The 20,054-nt window shown below is 42.0% G+C and overlaps 1 protein-coding gene and 1 long non-coding RNA gene across 5 annotated transcripts in view; one reads left to right on the forward strand and one right to left on the reverse strand.

The window, feature by feature from the left end:
* The window catches only part of LOC119169252 (structural maintenance of chromosomes protein 3), a 44,447-nt gene that overhangs the window by 18,849 nt on the left and 5,544 nt on the right, over positions 1-20,054 (forward strand). For 3 of the 4 annotated variants that reach the window (XM_037420366.2, XM_075880283.1, XM_075880289.1), the window contains exons 9-17: positions 251-442; positions 1,383-1,457; positions 3,782-3,896; positions 5,873-6,030; positions 7,193-7,276; positions 9,656-9,799; positions 11,691-11,849; positions 16,037-16,087; positions 16,951-17,125. In XM_037420366.2, the coding sequence (XP_037276263.2) occupies positions 251-442; positions 1,383-1,457; positions 3,782-3,896; positions 5,873-6,030; positions 7,193-7,276; positions 9,656-9,799; positions 11,691-11,849; positions 16,037-16,087; positions 16,951-17,125 (1,153 nt within the window). Of the gene's footprint in view, positions 1-250; positions 443-1,382; positions 1,458-3,781; positions 3,897-5,872; positions 6,031-7,192; positions 7,277-9,655; positions 9,800-11,690; positions 11,850-16,006; positions 16,088-16,950; positions 17,126-20,054 lie in introns of those variants that run through there. The other variant, XR_012887582.1, reaches the window with a different exon arrangement.
* LOC142776510 (uncharacterized) lies at positions 2,155-3,788 on the reverse strand. Its single transcript, XR_012887598.1, has 2 exons — positions 3,168-3,788; positions 2,155-2,397 (listed from the first exon to the last, which is right to left on the reverse strand). It is a non-coding gene; the product is annotated as an uncharacterized LOC142776510 (long non-coding RNA).

Below are 20,054 nucleotides of genomic sequence, written 5' to 3' on the forward strand. Positions count from 1 at the left end.
TGATGCAAGCTGGCGCCATGTCGCACAGATCTCATCCAGACGCTTTCCATTACTCACACGACTTGGGCTCAATGCTGTGTTCAAAGCTGTCAGTGCCGGCATTGCTGTTTTCTGAGTTGTCAGCTTTCTGCAGTGCTGTCTAGAACTGGAACACAGCCAGAGTACCTCGCACATCAAGTGTTTAAAATGCTGCCTCAAATAAGATCTTGCAAGTGCTTATGGCAATCTCAATCTGCCGTGCGTTTTCCAGGAAGAAGCGTTGCAGGAACGCCGGCGTCTGGCTGACAGCTATGCCAATCAGAAAATGTCTCTGCTGAAAGAGCGATCGTGTGGCCGCACAGAGCAGCTCACACCCAACGCTGAGCAGCAGCTGTTTGACAACACGCGGAAGATCCAGAAACTTCGCAGAAAGCTCCAGGAAGTAACTGCCGACAAGATGAAGGTGCGTGCTCCCCAGCTCTTTTCGATTGAACTGCCGCTGCGACGTTCACTTGAAGTTGAAACGAGATATTGAGCCATGCTCCCAACTATAGCTGCAGAAACAGACCTCTTTTCCTCCTCAAGCTGAAGAGAAGCTGCAATGACGTTCAAACTTTGCTCGACAGTTATTGGATGACAAACCAAGGAACGCACGACCGTAGAACTTTTTCATATGTTTGCCCTACGTAATAGCGGATCTTTGAATATTTCAAGGAATTGACCAGGATAAAAAACTGAGCTATCTTGAAGGTCCTTTTTAGTTATGTGCAGCGCATCACGAAAAAATCGGGAGCCCTTCCTTTAGGGGAATAATGGGAGCAAGCTAAGCTGTGATTGTGTGTGCCCGGCAAACTACTTTTTTTTTCTTTCTATTGCATTGTGCTATGCTCTCTCCTAACTTTTTGCTTCCTCCGTGCCAAGATTCGACCTTCATCTTCAAGCTTAGTTGTGCAACACTTCCGTCGCTACAAGCGACAGAGACGATCATACATTCACGTCCAGGCAACAATGAAATGCAGTGTGGAATGACAGGTCACCCAATAAAAGGTTGACTACCATATTGGAAAAAAGCTGATCACCGACATGCCCACGATAGAGAGGACATCGATAACTGGGGGAAAGATGCATACATATATGCATGCTTATCGCTGGGTTTTTGGTACACCACGACAACATCATTGCCGAAATTTGTAACTCATTACAAGCTTTGCTTGAAAAAAAATATGAAGCACGAAATATAGCAAAGAAGGGTATGCATTTGCATGTGGCACGTGTTCTGCATCATTCGTTGTCAGTTCTCAAGTTTTCCATGAAGCGTTGCAACACAACCAAATGTCATTCAATACGACTTGTATTGTTACTATTTTCTGCATTCCTCCTCACCCCAATTTTTTTTTATTTAGCTCATTCAAAAGAAAGATCATCACGAATCCTTGCTGAGCAACTGCTTATCTCCTGGCATTCAAAGTCTGCAGAAAGTAAGTGTGTCTATCTTTCTTGAGATGGGAAGATGAACCTCCATCTAAAATATTCAAGCTGATTGGATGTATTAACGCTAACACTGTAAAACTAGGAGGCGACGAAATCTTATCTTTACTTATTGTTTGCTGTGTTTCTTGTTTGCTGTTGCTCCTTCTTTTTTTTTTTTACTAATACCTCTCCCTAATGCTTTTGGTCTTAAGGGTATCAGTAAATGAAATGGAATGAAGTGAAATTATTGGCAGATGCAAGGTATTCTCAGAAATATTTTAAATATTCAAGTTCTAAATTGTAACTATATTTGTTACCAACACAGCAGTTTAGCTTTTTCCACGAAGGCACAACAAGTTTAATTTTAGTTTGTCCGCCAGTCGTCTAACGAAAAAAACTTCTTGTTTCGCATGTAGTAGTAGGTACATACTCAGCTTCAACCTCACACTTCTTCTGAATGCATGTGGCTGGTATTACCAACAGCAGCCTGCACGTGGTTAAAATATGACTGCTATGGGGGACCTGCGCTGGATAGGTGGCGCCCCGAAAAAAAGCACCTGGCGGAGAGTCTCGACACAACTCGGCTGCTCGCGCCCAGACGACCGGCCGCAGTGTACCACTCTGAGAGCACGCTCGTGCGCCGCTGCTGCGCTTCATTTTGGAACGCACAGCTCGAAAAGCCAATGCGCCAATAACACTGCACTGTGGTTTAGAAAAATAACTTTTTCCGAAGGCTACTCTCACATAAAAAGCACTAAAGAATGGAGAGAAGCCCTGCAAAGCGGACTGCGTCTATGCATATAGTATCGAAGGGACAGTGCTGTGCCATGATGGCAGCTCCCTCATCTTCATTTTCTGGTTTCGTGCTGGGTTTTGGGCTAATGCCAGTACTGGCTGACATGCCCCCATTCATAAGTCCATGCTGCGACGATACCACGCTGCCAACATCTGCAGTAAAAGAAAACAAAAACAGAGTAAGTGGTAGCTGCGTCATTTTTTTTTTTCTGGCATCGTTTGTATGCCCTGTCCGCGATATGTATGCATGGGGACGTTGATCAAGCAAACAACCGTGGCAGCATAGCATGTGTGGTGCCGCACTACTATTCTTGAGGGCGCGGAATAGATTGGCGACCACGGCTGCCGCACTTCGATGGGAGTGAAATATAAAAAGAACACCTAATAAACCAAGATATATGTGTGCATTGGAGAATCCGAAGTGGTCACAATCTCGATACGCACACTATACAGAGTACCTAAAAAATTGTATTTTGTTTGGCACATGAAAGCCTTGCAATTATCAATGTTCAACAGACATCTTCATTTTAGGCTGACACAGGCAAGCGGGAAAACTGAAACTGTTGTTAGGCGAACTAAAAAACGAGTGAAAAGTTAAAGAAATTTGATACTTCTCTAGAAAGGCATAAATTTCGATGTTACTTAGCCACGGCAGCCAGTGAGCAAAATGCTTATTGCATCAGCTGACTCCAGAAAACTAAGCTTCGAGTAGTCTACTGCTTTGTTTGAAACAAGAGCCTTGTCTTTTGCACAAATTAAGTTAAACAGAGGCATTTCTGCATCGAGTATCCACCGCGAGATATCTTTTATAACAGCTCAGAGGCGTAGGTGAACGTGGCCCCGCACAAGTCTTGTGGACAAGGCAGCTTTTCTTTACACGAGACTGTTTACAAAAAAAAAAAAAAAAAAGACTACCTGCTTACCATATCATTCACTTCACGCGGTGGTGGTGGTCAGATGGATGGATGCATAAAAACTTTTTTAGTCCTGATGTGCACGACTCAACGCTCAGCGGCCACATTAAAAAAGAAAGTTTACATAGGCCGTATGTTGCATAATACGCTCGTTTTATTTCCGGCGAAACGCCGTTCAAACTCTACTCATTGACCCTGGTTTCCACTGGTGGCTGTCTTCACTATTGAATAAATATAAAAGACACGCGCCTTTCAGTTTAGAAACGAGCTCGACAGCACTAGACAGGAGAGCGAGAGCAGAATTTTGCTCGCCTGACCGCTTGGATGCAACGCCGTCTCTTCTTTCTACGTTCGCCCTCTTTTTATATATGGCTGCACCAAAATACGCAGTAGTACCGCCAGTGCCCTTTGGTTTTGTCATGGCGATGCATGCATGCACCACCTCTATTAGCCGCCACTCTAGTCTGCGGGAGCAGCTGAGAAGTGCGCGCTCTCACCACGAGGGTGGTCGTGGAAACTCCAGCGCTAGTTCCCTATAATAGTACCTACTTTTCGTTCATGGTTAACTGGTTCATTTTTGCTCATTAATTTTCACACCAAATTTGAACTGGACTGTCTTGTAGGAAAGGGAAACCCTTGAAGACAAGAAGGCAGCTCTGGAAAGGGAGCTTGAGCTGTCAAAGACAAGACTGGCTGCCTTCAATGAAACAACAAAGGCATTAGGAAGCCAAATAGCTGGTAGGTTTATCAGCTTTAACGAGTTGCATTCAATATGAATTTGAAGAGCTGTACATCATTCTTATAACTGGTAGTATTTGAACTGGTGTTAGATTCATATCTCCATGCCATTACACAGTCTTGATGAGAAGTGCCTTTAACTGCATGCCCCATGTTGCAACTCATATTGCAAGTGACCTTACACAATGTATTTTCTCGCATACAACCTACGAACTTTATGCAGAAAATTCCTAGCTGAAATCTAGATGTAGGTTGTGCTAAGCAAATTTCACTGTAAAAGATGGCTTTGTGGCACTGCTTCACCGTAATGCAAAAGAGGGCAGATTCATGGCCATACGCAGGGGTCTTCCTTTCTTAAAAATATTTTAGGAGCTTGCTCAGCAATCTTCTTATGCTCGCTCCCTGTCCGGCGGCGCCGGTGTGTACATCAATGTTGGCAGTGTACACTTCTTCAGTCACCACTGAAGGCTGCCGCTGCGGTCACCTCTCCAGTGATTCCAACAATGCTCACTAGATGGCCCACCGCCACCCAAGTTATCGGTTTTCGACAGCCCGCGAACTCTCCTTCTCGCGACTACGTCCATTTCGTTCTCGTCGCTTAACAGGCACGGTAGCACGTGAGGAGTTCCTATGATGAGTGTCACGCACGGGTATCGTTATCTCCCAAGCCCCCTCGCCTGCCTGCTCAGGAGCCTGTTATGCCTGATAGCTCCACGTCTGCCATTTATGAGTGTTAGGCATTTGACTCACTGCAGCGGCCAGTATGGCATAAAGGGGCAGGTGGTTAACATGCCGATCGACGTGGCCAACACTCTGCAGTGCCCGACCACGCTGCCTTCGGCGTACACATCATGCGCCGGTTCATTCACAAGCCTTCCTACAGAAATGGTCTCGCCAAGAAGCGTCCCGTGCACCTCTGAGCAAGCTCCTCTAACATCATTCACTTTGTGGATATGGCGGTGATATTTTTTTTTAAGATTTATTGTTCGGGCTATGGTTTACATAAAAAAACTAGTTTTATATGAGAAAATACATAGTCAATTGAAACAACGGGCTGGTCAAGAGTCAAAGGAAACAGATGCAGACAAGACATGCCCATGTTATTCTTTTTTTTTTTTTTTGATGATCGTGAGTCTTGATGGTCGTTGCGCAGCATAAGTGTACAGCAACTATCTTGAACTCAAGATCATTCTTTCTTATAATTATTTTAAAAGTTCACATGAAAAAGACTTTCCTTTTGCAAATTTTTGTGTGCTTGCTCAAACTGATGCAAGACCTAAGCACATACCCATGCCCTCGTGTTGGTAACTTTTGTCATTGAATCTCATTAGGATGATGAGTGTGGTCACATGCTGACGTTCCAAAGGAAATTGCATTGCATATGTGTATATTTAACATCATAAGCAACATAGACAATGGTATATCTGTAAGTAGTATCAGACAGCAGACAAGATAGTTCATCATGTCGCTAGCATATACACAGTTAGATCTTATTTTAATAAAATGGATTATAACCAACTAGTTGGAAAACAATGTAATAGTGTTTCCCTTTCGAACTGCCATAGCACTTTATAGGTTCAGTGGGTTAATGCGACAAGTACTAACAGCAACATTCAGATGCGCCCGCAACAGGAGATATGCAAAAAGTTGTGTATTCTCTCCTATCTATAGGCTGAACACGCAACTTTCAATGAAAAGTCTCAGCATGTGATATCTCAGGAGGGTTACGCATTATTTCTGCAAGGTTTTGCAGGCCAAAACTACATTACAATCACGGGTCTTGCCATAGTGGAAAATTAACTGGCGCTACTTTTAAGACAAGGACGAAAAACACGAGACACAGACAAGTACACTTACGGGTCATGCATTAATAAAACGGAAATTTGCCATGGGGCCATTGGCCTGTCGACTTTTGTCGACAGGAATATGTGTGCTTTGTCCAACTGCTGAATGAAAGTATTACGGGAAACTTCCAGAGCTTGAAAGCGATTCCAATGCCACATCTCGGATATACGAACTGGAGCGAACTGTTCAAGAAATGTCTGAAGAGAAAGCACGCAGTGAAGAAGACTTGCAAGCTGCATCGAAAGAAATGGCGATTCTTCTACTAAAGCGGACAAATGCAAAGGCTACGGTGCGTATAGCAAGTTATTCATGGTTGGTGCTCTCTAATCAATTGTTGCTGCACTGTACTTAACTGGCATGTCATTACCATGCAGAACTTTGCTTTGACAATTCTTTTTCACAGCTTACCCGTACTGTGGTGCCCTTCTAGCAGCATTGCATAAATTAGAACTTGTGCATGGTAAGGCATCTTTGTGATGGAACACTTCAAGTGAGGAAAGATTGGACAGACTGGAAAGTCTTGCTTTTTGTGCCCATCTATCTGTCTCGCTAACAGAACTTTGTTCTCATGATGTTTCACTTTCCTTGTTTGGTTTCTTAAAAATGACTGGCAAGATGCAGAAAAAATGACTACTGTGCAGTGTCGATTCACCAAACACGTAGCCAGAAATTTTTTTCACAGAGGAGGGGGGGCATAACCTTGATTTCGGGAGGCTGCCTTTTAAGATGGCCATTTTTCACTCTCTATGCAAGGGCGAAAAAAAATTTGGGGGGAGGGAGGGCACATGCTCGGTTTGCTAATTCCTGGCCATGCCCCTGTGATTCACCACTGACGTAAATGATGTTTCTAACTATATATGTCTCTGAAGGAAAGAAATTCCTCAAAATAAATTCACGAAAGGAATGCTTCAGCCCTATAATATTTTTCATTGATCTTGCCGTACGTCGTCCTCCTGTGTAGTCATATGGCATTGAACTCACTGAATTAATTTAGTTGGATAAATTATTGTTCAAGAACTCTGTTGCACTTGACTTCCAGTCCATAGTTTAATTGTTAAAGGAAAAGCTAAAGCTCGGTGTCTCATTTCTAAATTTCTCACTGAAACACTGCTGTCTCAGAATTTCTGTGACGTCACTTTATTGAAATGTCTTTTTTTTTCATATTTTGGTCACATTCGTTAAATGAAATTTCTCTGGACTTGCCCAGTTGAGTGGTTGGCTCCCTCAGAACACATCTTCATTCACTTTGTCAATGCAATTAACTCATTTCTTTTCACTGCAAACATAAATAGAGACACAAGTTTTAATGTAGTACGGGCGATGCATACACGTCAAGCAACGTGTATGCATCGTCCTTCATGTGTATGCTGTTACAAATGGTTCGCCTAGTAGAGAGGCCCAAAGTGAATTTAGTGTTGTTAATTTTCTCTTTCTGCCATGCCAATCTGCAGCTAAAAGAAATCAAGAAGAAGGCCTCCATGTTCGGCATCGTCTCCAAGAATTTGAACACATACCGCAGCATGGGGCAGTCCGAGGTATGCAAGTGGCACCAATACACCCAGTGTCTAACCTTTGGTTGTTGGCTTTTACTCACACTTTCGAGATTCAAGCATCGTAGGTTGCATTCCGTACAAATTAAATGTAACTGCATAAACTTACTAATCTTATTTCCCACTCACCTACTGAAAACTATACTGAATTTCATCCATAACCTTAAAGAGGCTTTGCAGCACTATTCCGAGTAGTCATAGAAAGGCTTTGTGGAAGAAGTTTCGCCAAAAGAACAACTTGAAACTGTGCTCCTAGTGCAAAGCAGTGTCGTTATGTTAGCGCATTTTCTAAGCTTGTGCAAATATTGAACTTCAGGTTCGATGCAAATAGTGATTTGGTTCAAATACCTAGAACCAAATTTGAATAGTAGTATATATCACATAAAAAATATTATGAAGAAAAATGAGCATATTTTTTCTGACCCAACTAGCCTGCCCAATATATATATATTTTTTTTTCATATTGAAGCAAAGCATGTGAAAATGTCACTTTGTGTTTGTTTGAAGAAAGTGGAAGGAACATAGAATTGTAGGAGGACTTTATTTTTGGCAGAATGCCGAAAATAAAGTCTTCCTGCATTTCGGCAGAATGCCGAAAATAAAGTGTACAACACTAGAGCACAAAAGCTGGCATAAAAAGCTTTTAAACTTAAAAAAATTATAGTTTGATGCGAGGGTACTATAATCATTTAACCTTCAAGTGAGGCTACAAGGCCGGCTGTGTTTTTTTTTAAAGATGTATTCATAAAATCGGTTCGATTCACCTGCACCAACCCAAACTGGTTCGCAGCTGTGCACGTGAAGTTCACAAATTGTGCAGCGCGACTTCAGTGGTGCAGGCACAGTGCGACACCCGAAACGAGTGACGATGTGCCAAAAAGATGCTGGGCTTATTTATGTTTGCTTAGTTTACATCGTTCAGCAAACACTGACCGATATAAAACCACACATGCATACAGTTTATGAGGTGCAAACATCTTCACAAGACACGCTGCATTAGTGGAGGCGAGTATGGCGCTTACGGCAAAGTGCTGCGTCGTCTGCTCAGCTGCACACATGGCTGCACCAAGCCGGCACCATCAGCGTAGGAGGTGCAATAAAAACGTGAACCAGTGCTGCACCTCTTTTGCACCTTTCAAAATAAATGGTAGAGTTCAGAGGTCATCAATACTGCACCACTGAAATGAATGGCAAGGTGCAGCGCCTTGTGAACTGGTTCATGTGGTGCAGGCGAATCGAACGGACCTATAGTGTAGCACTTCTCCACTGAAGAGAACCCACCTTCACAAGAGGTTACATGTGGACTTGTATTCATCTCTTTGTTTAGAATTTTTTGAAACTTCCAATTATTCAAATTTAAATCAAAGCAAATTAGAACACGTTAATATTCGTTCAAATATTTGAAGCGCTCGAATATTGACGCAAGCCTAGTGTTTTCTCATTAAATAAACTTGGTGTTTGTTCGCAAGCAATGCGGCCTCTTAATTTATGGCAGCATGTATAAAGTTCAGTATTACAAAGATGGTAGTGGTAGTAAAACTTTATACACCCAAAAAACGGTCCCGCAAAACACCCAACTGCTCATCAAGGTTCAAAGGGCACTTTCCACATCGGGACAGGGAGCCTTAGTCTCACCGCTGCTTCGCGGGCCTTCTAGACAGCCCAGAAACGGTGATGTTGTCATGTACATCATTGGATACGAGCGCATGGAATATTCAGAGTGGTCACATTTCCTTGGAACTACCATATTTAATGCATTTTTTTGTTGTCCTTAGCCAGAAATGGTGAAACGCTGATGGGTTGTTGCAAGATGGCCACACGTGACATCTGCACTTCAATTTCGTTTAGCTAAGCATTCTATTTCTGTCGAGTTTAGATTCTATGTGTTTTGAAATCATGGCAGCAGGCTAGAGGTCAAAAGTTTAAGTACTATATCTATAAAGTGGGCATATGACTCAAATGAATGAGATTTTCAAAACGTGCGATGTGATATTTTGTGGCTGCATCACTTGTGCTTTTTTCCATATCCTGCTTATAGTGGCATAAATAAAGTGGAAAGGAATGACAGGATAGTTAATGCATGCATTTAGACACGTTTCAGATGTATTCTTCAGAACATTTAGCTTGTTTCGGTCTCTCTTTAGAGGAGCCTAACTGCATATTAAATTTTTATTCAAGGTGCCAAATGTTTGTTTACCGATGGCTCAAAGTATTTATTGCTGCTGAAAATTGTTTAATTACTCGTCGCGGGAAACCTTAAGCAATGCAATTTCGACACTTGCACTTGTTTCATTGAGTAGCTTGGCCAGTGTAGCGATTTCGCGTGAAATGGCACCGGTCCGAATTCCTGCGGCCACTCCGCAGCTCGATCACGAACGGCAGCGTCTGCAGAGGAGGATTGACAGGATGAACCCACCTGACCTCCTGGCTGGCAGACTTCATGACCAAGCCTCCAAGATGCTGAATGAGGTGCAAAAGGGTCTGGAGGATGTGGACGCAACCCGTAATGTACGTACAGTCACATTGTGTCGAAGCTTGTTCGCTATACAACTCCAGCCATATGCATTCGTTTGTCGTTGGCCTGACTCTACAGTGGCGCATTAAACATTGACGATGAGAACTGTGTGAACTGTCCTTATGTCCTCTCTCCCCCCCCCCCCCCCCACCTTCCCCCTTTTTTAATTGTTTGTACTGATATTTGTTAGTTGCCAAAGAACGAAGCAATTGTCCCTGCATCAAATGCATTGTGCCAACATAAAAAGATGTTGGACACAGGCTCCAGTTGAAATTCAGAGCCTTTTCTTCTTATTGTGTGCATTCATGTGTGTCTGTGTAGAGGTGAATGCATGTCCACAGCCTTTTTTGTCCATGTATGCAAAATAACACATGCTTCTGAGTGTTGACCAACCATCATTCACACAGTCAGGCAGCTTTGAGAATACTCAGTAGCTTCACTGTTTGGAAAGCCCTTAACAAGGCTTTCAATTCAAGCTAGTGTTAGTAAAATAAAGAAAGAGTTTCACGGCATTGTTCACATGCAACTGTGCGGTCTCTGTGTCTGTCTAATCACACAGAATCGGCACGTTGGCTTGCTGGCTATGGGCCAGCGAAGCTAAGCGACTGGCCGAGCCACGTGTTTATGTTTGCATGCCTAGAATATGCTGCTTAATGTGTGCATTTTTGCTTGTGGAAAAAATATTGCGGCTGTGAGTGAACAAATGCTTGCTTTTTGGAAGTTGCCTCACTGCGGTTGTATGGTGGTTACGGCGCTCAGCTGCTGACTCAGAGGTCGTGGGATCGAATCCCAGCTGCGGCGGCTGCATTTTCAATGAAAGCAAAAATGCTTGAGGCCTGTGTGCTCAAATTTGGGTGCACCTTAAGAACCCCAGGTGGTCGAAATTTTCGGAGCCCTCCACTGTGGCGTCTCTCATAATCATACGGTGTTTTTGGGACCTTAAACCACACATACTATTACAAAGGTAGGTGAAGCAGACAAAAGCAGGAATAGTTAAAGGAAAAAGGACTCACGGCTGCATTTTGCATCCTTTTTGCCATCTGTGTTTGCACATTTTATCTATCTTTAAAGGCAAAGACCTTACTGCTCTTGCTAAGTGAATTCAGTCACACTGTGGAGTTGTAAGTTAAGATCTTAGATCTAATATCTGTGCATAATACTTGCTCACTAAAGCAGTGTATCTTCATTGGAGTTAAACTAAATTGTGGTGTGTCTATCTTTTCCTTCAAAGGACCTACTTGGTTCTCCTTTATTTATTTATTTTTTGCCCCCCCCCCCCTCACACGCTTTCTATTTTTTTTACCTCCACCACTCTTGAGATGCTCGTTGAATAGTAAAGAAGATGCACAGAGTTCTGCAATCAGTGCCGTTGCTCCGGTGTGAGGCTCGACATAGTGTGGTCAATGCTGGGAGCTAAGATGGCTGCTTGAGACTGTCTGTAGACACCAATATTAGAGCCTCAATTATTGAATTCCCCGTTTTACTTGGCGGTGGCCCTGGGTAACTGTGAAAGCTGGAACTCCAAAGATGTGCCCGACCCGCTGCAGCAACCGTGACCGTAGAAGCCACTCAGTGATTAGCATCAAGTGCACATTGCATCTTCTGCACTGCAGTATTAACAGTACAGTGCTTCAAAAAAGGTTCGTTATCTGGATGCAGGTTCAATAGGTACCTAAGGCAAGAAAATTCAAAGTGAACCGCAATACTGTTGCGAACAATGGCTCGTTATGTCTGAGTTTGAATGTGCCTCTTCAAGTTGTATAGAATTATAACATTTTGTTTTTTTTACTAAATGCTTTTAAAAACTTAAGTAACGAAGAATTTATTAAAACCCAATTAGTGCTTCATTGTTAGGACATCCACATTGTATTGTCCTTAATGCAGACAGCTGAGGAACTGACAGGCAGCCAAAAGGATCAACAGTTCTGGAACATTGAGTTTACTCTGAAGCAAGTATGCAAACATTTCATGGATTTTTTCAAGAGGTTTGTGCCTAAAGGCCAGGCCATGATGGTGGTCAACATCGAGAAGACAAATAAACAGGTGAGTATCTTGAAATGACTCATTATTGTTTTGTGAATGCAGCTCGCAAGTGAGATCTCATCATGGATTCTCTGCAAGCACCTGTCGTGGCAGCCAAATTGTGCTTACCGTGGCATAAAAAAAAGAATTGCTGACTCACAATGTCATTATTGGCAGTGCTTGCTGGAGCTGACACCGTCTTAACCCTTTAATGCTGAATTGTGAAACTGCTGAACAAAATAAAAATTATTTTCATTTGTCAGCTTTAAGTGGTAACCTATGAATGATTCTGCAGTTAAATTATCTAAATGTAACTTATATGCATACCTTTATGTATGTCGCAACTTCTCCGTATGCCACAGAAGCGAAGACCTTGCAAGAAAAAACATACTTCATAACTGTGTAACATGTTCTGTGCCACCTCTTGGATGCGTGGACACCAAATAAACAAAATTATTAAATATAGAACCCAAGCAAAAAAGAACAGAGAAGCTGGAGCTGTTGCATGCGTTTCGCGCTGTCCACCACTGTCTACAAAACAATAGACCTCTACCGCGATACGTCACCACGTGACGTCACCGTTGCACATGCAAGGCGGTGATTGGCAAAACACTCCCACCGGTGGCGTGTGGGGCACAGTCGCTCGGTGCTTGGGGCATGTTTTTGTTTCATTTTGAAAGCTTAATCTTCATCTCACAATAGCAACATTAGCTGTGGTATATGTCAGAGAACATTTAGGCATGTGGTAAAGTTCGTGATGAAATATTTGTCACGCTGGCTGACTGTTTATCTTGGAGAAATGAACGCACATGGGGGCCTGTGCGAGGAACAGCGGCATCGTCATCGAAAATAGTGTGCGTTGACAGACATCGACAATATTGGTTCACTTTTACGGACGGTTAAACTGGAAATATTGTGCTTGGTGTGTGCAGTGTGAATAACGCGATGCGTCCTGTTTGCTAAGAAAATAAAGTTTTTTCATTCCATTCCATTCCTGTTTGCTAAGACACTGGTATTCGTAGTGGGCGGGTTGCAGTAACCGGTTGTCGATGGAAATTCACGATCTGACATTTTAGTGAAGGTAAAAATGCATTTGGCGCGATCATCTGCCAGTGGGTACATCTCAGCGTATGCACGGCGTGCAGAAAACTAAAAGTATGTGATCTCCGGGTGATATATACAACTACGCATGAGCTATAAGCATGTTGTAGCATTGCAGAATCTGCATATACGCTTCACCACGGCTATAACTCATATTATCGAATACCTGATACGTGTTAATCGAAACAGCACAGATTTTTGTTTCTTATCCACTTTCTACTTTTACGGCTCGGTTCTTATGAAGTGACAATGCGCATCAGAAGTTTGTGTATCAAACCTAAAGAAGCAATATAGGTACGAAAACACGTTATAAGTGTCAAATGCAGTAAAATAATATTATATATAATAAAAATGTTGGGTTTTACATCATATGAATTTTCACTGGGTTATTGAGAAACGCAGAGGCAGAATTTCACTTTAATTTTCACGAGGATATGTTAACCTCAGCCTATCGCACGACGAGAAGTTTTTTTTTTCTTTCATTCATCTCCGATCAGACTTTTGTTCAATGAGTGAGAATCTTATCCGTGACGTCGCCCACAGCAGCTCAAAACCATGCTGCCGCCAATGCTGTACCTTGTTTAAACCCCCCTCTTTCAAAAGCTGTGACTTTAGAATGTAGCAATGTAGAAATTTCTGTCGAAAAAATGCAGACATGCAGCTCTGCTATGCAGAAAGATGCCGCCGGCGGAACTTTCTTGCCAACCAGCACCTGCTACGAGAGAGAGAGTATGGTGGGCGGAGTGCCCGCAGTGACGTCACACCGTTTACAAACAGGGAGAGGTCTATTGGTTCTCGCATAAAATACCTTAGACGAGGCAGCGCTAGATCTTTCACGCTGAGGGCTACATTCCCCATAAGTACTTGGCAGCTGGCATTAAGGGCAGTTGCTTGCTTGCTTGAAGTTTTTTGGTATGTTGCAAATTCACGACACTCGCAAATAAAAGGGTTAAGGGGCCCTGCTACACTCTTCCTAGTAATTATTGGAGGGATTCATTAAATGGGCTTGAAAAACTTGAAAAAGTAACTATGGCATGAATTCACTGTAAGAGCTTATAGCCTCACGGATTCAACGCAGCAAAAATTTTTGAGAATCCGTCCAGTGCGAGTAGAGTTACAAAGGTTTGTGGCATGGCTGCAATTGCATTCTCTCTTCTCTCTTCCCGATGAAAGCGCTGGAAGCTAAGCAGGGAAGGATGGCAGGGCCACAGAAAAACGTCATGTACGATTCGCGACCTTGAGCACTTTTTTTTTTTCTGCGAATGTGCGGCTTTTTTAGTGTGATCGCATGCGCACGCGTGGACAAGTAGCGGCCTCTTGCGGCGATCTCTGTTATGAGTGAGCGCGCCATGTTCAAATCAGCCAATGGCTGATGGATGGGCCGTTGACGTGTGATTTTTGGGCATATAACGTGATTTGTTGAGAGAAGAGAAAGCAATTTTTAGCTGACTTTGATCAACTATTGTGAATGCCAGGTTGCGTGCTGTGCTATATTATTTAGCTCTCGCGTGTTGTCGAGAGCCTCTACTACTTATCTACTACCGAGAAATTGATTTCTCTTCTCTCGACAAATGATGGGGGAAGCTCAAAAATCACTCGTAGAAGGCCTTCTATCAGCCATTGGTTGATTTGAACATGGCGCGCTAGGTCGTTACAGAGATCGTCGTGAGAGGCTGCCACTTGTCCATGCGTGCGCGTGCAATCACACTGAAAAAGCAGCAGACAAAAAGAAAAAATGCTCATGGTGACGAGGTGCACGTGACGTATTTTCATTGTCTATGCCATCCCTCCCTCTTTAGCTTCTAGTGATTTCGTTGGGACGAGAGAAGAAAGAATGCGATTGCAGCGTGCGACAAATCTTTGCAGCTCAGCTCGTTGAATTCGTGAGGCCATAACCAATTTTAGTGGATCCAATGCATGGTTACTTAAAAAAGGTGTTTCAAGGCCCCTTTAATTCAACGCTGCATCTCCCGCATCTGTACGTGGTCTGTAAAGTGGACTGGGTTAGAAAAATACTAACCATAAGAAATGTGTACGTATGGTGTAGCAAACAGGCCTGCAGGGATGGCGTGAGCTGAGTAGGCGATGCGCTGCACACATCTAGTCGGAAGATGATCAGCTCCACATGGCCGTACCAGAGAACACTGCTGTACCGCGTGTTTTTGCTTAGTAGCAGATTGCTATGCAAAAACACATATGTTGGGTAATCCGTTGCTCTCCATTCTGTCAGTACATCAATCACTGCGTATCCCGAACCCCAAACAGTTAAACCCCTGTATAACAGACATGTACCAGGTAGCAGTTCTTGTCTATTACATGAGGTGTCTCTCATAAGCAGACTACCACATATGTATTTTCTTATCAACCTCTATTTCAATGTATGCACACTGATGCCTCTGTACCCATTTGTTTCTTATATCAGTCTCTCTTATAAAATGGTTCAACAGTAATAGTTTTAAATACTCCATAGCTTCAACCACTACGCTCTATAGCACAGTCAAGTGAGTGCTAGAATCTTGTTTTGCACATCAGCAAAATAAAATGAAAAGGTTTGTGGTAGTTACTTTAGGCAATACAGTAGACTCTTTTTAAACAAAACCTGAAGGAACCACGAAAATGTGTTTCCTTTAAGAGATGTTTCATTTACTGACAGATAGACAGGGGTACAACATTAAAGCACAAAACCAAGCATATTAGTTGCAGTTGTTCCATTTAAGCAGCAATTTCATTTAAGAGAGTTTCATTTAATAGGAGTGTGCTGTATTGCTCGGGCATTGTGTCTATTTCTATGTTGGTGGCAATGGCACACATTAGGAGAAGCAAATATTTACTTCGTGGTTAATGCGTATTACTGCTTAGGTTGGAGTTATGGAGTGCTCCTGACAGGTACGTAATAACAGGGTTTCACTGTACATTTAACCCTATTCTTGTTTCATTATTCAATTATTATTTTTCTACAAACATGAACACACAGGCAGATGCAAAGCCATATGTAAATAATGTAGGCAGGTGCATCATGGTAAAAATAACAAAAATAATGTGTGCCACTTATTTAAACCTTTTATCTTGAAATTCAGGTTGAGCAGCATGCATGACGTCTCTCGCAGGGGGAAGAGGAACCCGCAAGGCAACAGAGATGCAAAGGCATCGAGTTTCTGGTAACGTGTTACGAGCATGCATTGTGCTTGTTTTTTTTTTTTTTGTTGTTGTTGTTGTTAGACGAGTGATAGTTCAAAGGATATATGTCATGGTAGATGTGAAGAAAGGTACAAATATAATGTGCCACAATTGTGTTTTCATTTGCCTCCGTGTTGTGTGGCACTTTGACTTTGTGGCATGTAAAAGAACAACATTTAAAATGCCAGGTGTTTAAAGCCGTCGTAGAAAATGTGACATTGCAGACATACTGGTTGTTGGCACAGGCATCACAGAATGACAATGTTAAATTTGGTCAAATAAAAACGAATGGCTTGAATAGTATATATTACATATTGTAAAAATTAACAAGCACATTTTTTATGATCAAACTAACCCACACAATATTTTTTAAAATTACAGCAAGGCACACGCGAACATCTTTTTACTTCGAAGTGAAGTAGAAGCAAGTTTGAGTAATTTCAGTAGGGTACAAGTGATAACTGGTAACAAGTCTTAGAGCTGTATCTTATGTTGTAATTCATATAAGCTTATACAACAGGCTTTTAAACTCAAAAATTCATTACGGTAATCCATGTAAGTAAAACATTCCGTTAACATAGATGTGAAACTTTGCGACAGTGCAAATTTTTCTTGGGAGGTGTTTTCATGGCATAGCATTTTTAGACTGCAGTGAAAGCATCTTTACAAGAAATTTACATGTAGTATATTTATTTATTTTAAATACCTCGATATTTTACATAATTTAAGTTCATGTACGGGCAAATTCAAATCTTTAAATTTAAAGTGCTTCAATATTCCCACATGCCTACTCGACATAATTTTTATCCTTAATCTCGACGGTCCCTATTCATTTTTGCAACAGGCATCTTTCAGCTCGCGCAGCATTCTCCAGTCTGTGGAGTGCTTCTCTGGGGGCCAGCAGACCGTGGTCGCCCTGTGTTTCATCCTGGCCCTCCAGAAGTGCGATCCCGCACCTTTCTACCTTTTCGACGAAGTGGACGCCTACTTGGATACAGAGCATCGGCAGTGCCTCGCTGGTGAGTGCATCCATCCCAGTTTTTTGCAACGTAACACCATAGACGGGGACAGCACATCTCGGGCAGTGGACAGGCTACAGGATCAGGGATTCTGCACATTCGAGCTACTTCGCAGTACAGCAACATGCAGCTGATTTTGGTCTTGTTTGTTTGCTTGAATCGTTAAGGCATTTAGAAAGAAATATTATATGAGAAAATATTGATGGCAGGCAGAGGCTCAGTGTCGCATTGCGAGTGTATATTTTTTGGAGAGCTAGACACCATTTTCACAACCGTACGCTCACCCACACACATCAGAAGCTAAGCTTACTTTGGGTAACGAGCATGCTGTCTAAAAAATGAAAAATGCTGTGTAAAAAATGAAAATTATAGAAAGCTTTCTTGTAAAGTGAGCACTAAATTTATTTACTAATAACTTCTAGCTAATGTTTGAGTCTCACAACTAAAGCAGTATTCATTTCAGCAAAGCGAATGGGAAAATTATCAAAAAACTTAGTAGCAGGCATGCGTTTCAGTTCTGTTGCTTTTACAGTACTGCCAAGAAATGTTCTCCCTGAGTATTGTCATGGTATTGTTGTTTTCATCAAGCCTCATTCATAAATCAGGTTGAAGCTGGCTGCTCTGAGACATCACAATTTCGAAGGTGGGTTATGCCACACTTGGCTGTAGAATTTTGTTGAGAACAGCTACAGTGGTTCAGTGGGTACAACATTTTTCTCTTTAACATGCGGCTACAATTTTTGACCTGGCTACAGTGATGCCATTGCAATGGGGGAAAACTGCAAAAACTGACCGCGTACTCTTATAGAATTAGGTGGGAAAAAATTCTAAGATATCTATAAATAAAACTCGGAGCTCTCTTCTTCATGGCATTTTTCATAGTCACAGTGCTACTTTCGCAAATTGAGCACTAGTACATTTTGTTAGCCCCGCAACTTTTTTTCAGGGAAGTCAGAAAAAGCTGCGGATCGATATTCAATGCTACTGAAAACGTGCGAGCCAAACATCGTAGCACGACATGTCGCCTGGAATTAACAATTAATTCTCAAAGCCAGCCAGAAATCGCACGCTCTTATCTTGACAAATGATGCTGCACACCCGAACGACGACGGCATATACTCCAAAGTTCACAGTAATTGGCTGATTTTAGCATCGTGTGCTGCGTAGTTCTCGCAGCTGCCACAGGATGTGACAACGTGCCTGCGCTTGCACTAGTTATCACACTGAAAGAGTAAGCTGCATGTTAAAAAAAAACAGTTCTCAAGGTCAACACGTGCTGACGAACGGGCATAGCTTCTTGCCCCTTGTCCATTCCCCCCTGCATATCCTTCAGCACGCTAACTTATACGAAAGGAGAGAGAAAGCTCTTAAAGCAGGCGACAAATCCCTGTAACTCCTCTCGTACCTGACGGATGCTGAAGATTTTCTGCGGCATTGGATTCGTGAGGCCACAAACTTCTTTAGAGGGACGCTAGAGAGAAAAAATATTTTTTTGCATATGAGTATAGTACGATTCCACAATCCCCAAAATGCCACTCTTACCACGAGACAATGCCTGGTAAGCGAGCAAACACGCGAAAAAAAAAATGCAGGAGGTTAGGCCACTTTGAGATTCTCGTACCAAACACTGTGGCGTCATGGATTTCGGCAGTGTCTACTAGGTCCTACATAGTTCCTTATTGGTAAGAATGAAGTACATTGTTATTTGTGGGGGCCATAGACCTAACATATGTATTTCACAAAATTTCATCGAGCCAATGTCGTAAAAATACAACAAATAAATTTTGAAATCAGTGACATGCGTGCGGAAATGTCAGCACCAAATAAAAATAAAACTTTTAAGGTAAATTTTCTTCTCTAATAATGAACTTATAATGGTAAAGCTTACAACATTAGAGTTCTCAGAGTGCAGTTTATTAATCTAAACCAAGTAATTGTTTTACTTTAGTGTCCCTCTCATGAAACCACTCGATGGTGTCTTGGGAAAGTGTTGCAATGCACATTTAATATCTGCCACAGTCTGAACAGAAATCTATTCTTTACGCAGTAAAGCAAGAAATGTTACTCCTGTCATGACGTGCCTAAATCCTGCACAACAGCTCTGGTGAACGGGTTGTATCGAACACACAGTCAAGAAGTTACGCAATAAAGAATTACACAGTAAAGAACACAGTAAAGAATTTTAATGGTGTGATGTTGGGCATTTTATGTCATAAATCCATGTTACTATAATCGCTGAGTCGTCTAGTGCATCTGGCCGTGATACAGCAAATAGCACCTTCGACATATAGACAAGGTACTACAATACACAATGTTCAAAACATGGCTGTCATAAAAGTGTTTCCGGGATCATCAATTCCTCGAAGAAGCTTCAATTTCTCCATTTTTCAATTCCGTTTCTCTGAGGACTTTATTTGATCTGCTGTGCTTATTTAATCCTGTTATGCCTTTTCATAATCTATGAAAGTTATGCATAAGGGTTGGTTGTATTTCGCATATTTCTCCTTCAAAAATGTTTTTCTCCTTTAAAACAAAAGTGACTTCAATTAAACTTTCTGTGAACAAAGTCGATATGATTGTCAATCGTATGCGCTTTTCTCCTGATATTTTTCTTGGACCACCGTAGGTACTGCAGACTTTTCAACGTAGACCAAAGTGGCATTTCTGCCAAGTTCAGGATTTTATTTTAGAGTCTATGTGCCACACACCGGCAAAACAAAAATATTTGTCAATAGTACGTTTAATGGAGAGTTTGATAGAAGTAATTTGTGCATTCTATAGATGGTCGTGTTTTATAGAAAATTTTTCGAAAACACTACAGTTTGCTCAGTTTGTGTATTCTCTAAAGAGTGAAAGTTTTGAAGTTATCATGAGGAACTGCAACATAATAAGAGCACGTTGCTCTAAAAATGACAAACAAGCAAATATT

This window comes from Rhipicephalus microplus, chromosome 2 (genome assembly GCF_043290135.1).
Source record: "Rhipicephalus microplus isolate Deutch F79 chromosome 2, USDA_Rmic, whole genome shotgun sequence".
NCBI classification, from domain to species: Eukaryota; Metazoa; Arthropoda; class Arachnida; order Ixodida; family Ixodidae; genus Rhipicephalus; species Rhipicephalus microplus.